The sequence below is a fragment of the Quercus robur genome, chromosome 2 (genome assembly GCF_932294415.1).
Source record: "Quercus robur chromosome 2, dhQueRobu3.1, whole genome shotgun sequence".
NCBI classification, from domain to species: domain Eukaryota; kingdom Viridiplantae; phylum Streptophyta; class Magnoliopsida; order Fagales; family Fagaceae; genus Quercus; species Quercus robur.
Window position 1 is genome coordinate 71,382,576 of NC_065535.1, and position 1,927 is coordinate 71,384,502.

The 1,927-nt window shown below is 41.0% G+C and overlaps 1 protein-coding gene across 1 annotated transcript; it reads right to left on the minus strand.

Moving 5' to 3' along the window:
- Window positions 1-264: 264 nt before the first annotated feature.
- Window positions 265-1,648, minus strand: LOC126702685 (uncharacterized). The gene is made up of 2 exons (XM_050401507.1): window positions 1,437-1,648; window positions 265-523 (listed from the first exon to the last, which is right to left on the minus strand). The coding sequence occupies exons 1-2, from the start codon at window positions 1,646-1,648 to the stop codon at window positions 265-267; spliced, it is 471 nt and encodes a 156-aa protein (XP_050257464.1).
- Window positions 1,649-1,927: the final 279 nt, after the last annotated feature.

The following is a 1,927-nucleotide window of genomic DNA, read 5'->3' on the forward strand; positions in this document are numbered from 1 at the left end:
CCAGAGAATCAATAACTGCCTAATTAGAGATCCCTAAAATCACGGGATTGATCCGTGAAATGTGGAGTGAAATTAGGAACTAAACAACTACCATCAACTACCTAATGAATTGAGCTAACTGACCAACAACAACTATATGAAATGCAACGAATCAATGAGTTAATAACATACAGACAAAATGCAACGTTTCATTAAATAGATTTACAACTCCGTGTTAAATAGAATGACACCGTTCTGGTGAATATCTAAAGTAGTCATTGTGAACTAGCCGTTGACATCTAGCATTTGAACCTTGTTCTTAGCAATACTCTGTTGATCTCTAAGTATACTCTTAACATCCTCCCTCAAACTCAAGGCAGTGGCAGCTAAGAGTTTGCTGCGTAGAACCAAAAAATGAGGACTAGGTAAGGGTTTCATGAAAATGTCAGCAAAATTGTCACGACTAGAGATGAATTTGATCCCCAAAGTGCTACAAAGAACACAACCCCTCACATAGTGATAATCAACCTCTATGTGTTTGGTTCTGGAATGAAATACAGGATTAGAGGCTAAGGCAATAACAGAGTTATTATCGCACCAAAGAATGGGAACATGAGGAAGAAATAGCTTTGATGTGCAATAAAAATCCGTTCAAGTCTTGTCTCGTCCATAGGCGTCATCCAAAGAAAAGAGAGGAAGAAGGGAGATCCTCGTTCGAGTTCAACCTCGTCCGTCCGTCCTTAAAGGACGAACGAGATTACTGCACCATGAACATGTTTAGCCTTGGACAAACATGTCTCCACCAGGTGTGAGAGAAAACAAACCGTCGCTAGTCAAGTCCAACCGTTGTGAAATGCAGACTCAAATAATCTAACTTCCATAGTAGTTATAGAAGTTACCTCCGAGCCTATTGGACTCCTCAACAATAGGAACGGTTACCAAACAAGTAACCGCTCCCCGCATGCTATATAAACGCTCGCCAACGAAAGAGTAAGGGATTCTGATTATGAGACTTCCAATTTACTAGGAATCACAAAAAGGCTAACTTTACCATTGGAGGTGTCTTGGCCGGCTTCCACCGGTCTCCTCTGATTTTCTGTTTGTTTTCTTAGGATTCAGTCACAAACTCATCAACGCCTGAGACTTTCAGCCCACTAATATCACATGATTCATCAAGCTTAACCTCCTTAAATAGAGTGCGAAGCCAAGCTAACTCTACTAAAGTGGAAGCCAAGGCACGATACTCTGCCTCTGTGGAAGAATAGGAGACAGTGGGTTGTTTCTTGGAAGACCAAAAAATGGGGCTTGAACCAAGGGAAACCAACATCCCAGTGGTAGACTTCCTGTCAGTGGGGTCCCTAGCCTAATCTGCGTCGAAGAAGGCAGAGAAGGTAAGTGGATCAGGAGCAAGATGAATCCCAAAATGTAAAGTACCCCTCACATAAAAAAGAACACACTTGGCTGCCTCCAAATGAGAAGTAGTAGGAGGATTCATAAATTGGCATAGCTGATGGACACTAAAAGCCAAATCAGGGCGTGTGAAAGTCAAATATTGGAGAGCACCCATCATACTTTTGTACTCAGAGGGATCAACCAAAACAAAACCATCAAAAGGAGTAAGACGTATATTTGGGCAACAAGGGGTTTTGGTAGGTTTAGAATTTTCCATCTTGAATCTATGAAGTACATCAGAGGCATACTTGGATTGGCACAAAGTGAGACCAAACTTGGAAGGCACAATCTAAATGCCTAAAGAATAAGAGAGAGCACCTAAATCCTTAAGCTCAAAGGCTTTACTAAAAGCAGTGACAAGATGAGATATTTGTGAAGAAGAATTACCTGTGATTATAATATCATCCACATACACAAGAAGATAAATGATGGTCTGATGAGAGTGAAACACAAATAAGGAAGAGTCTACCATGGAAGCTTCAAATCCAAGACGCAA

Coding starts and splice junctions, on each gene's coding strand:
- LOC126702685 (XM_050401507.1), bottom strand. CDS start 1,648: ATGGAAAATTCTAAACCTACCAAAACCCCTTGTTGCCCAAATATACGT. Junction 524..1,436: donor TCTCATTTGGAGGCAGCCAA/GTGTGTTCTTTT, acceptor ATTTCATTCCAG/AACCAAACACATAGAGGTTG.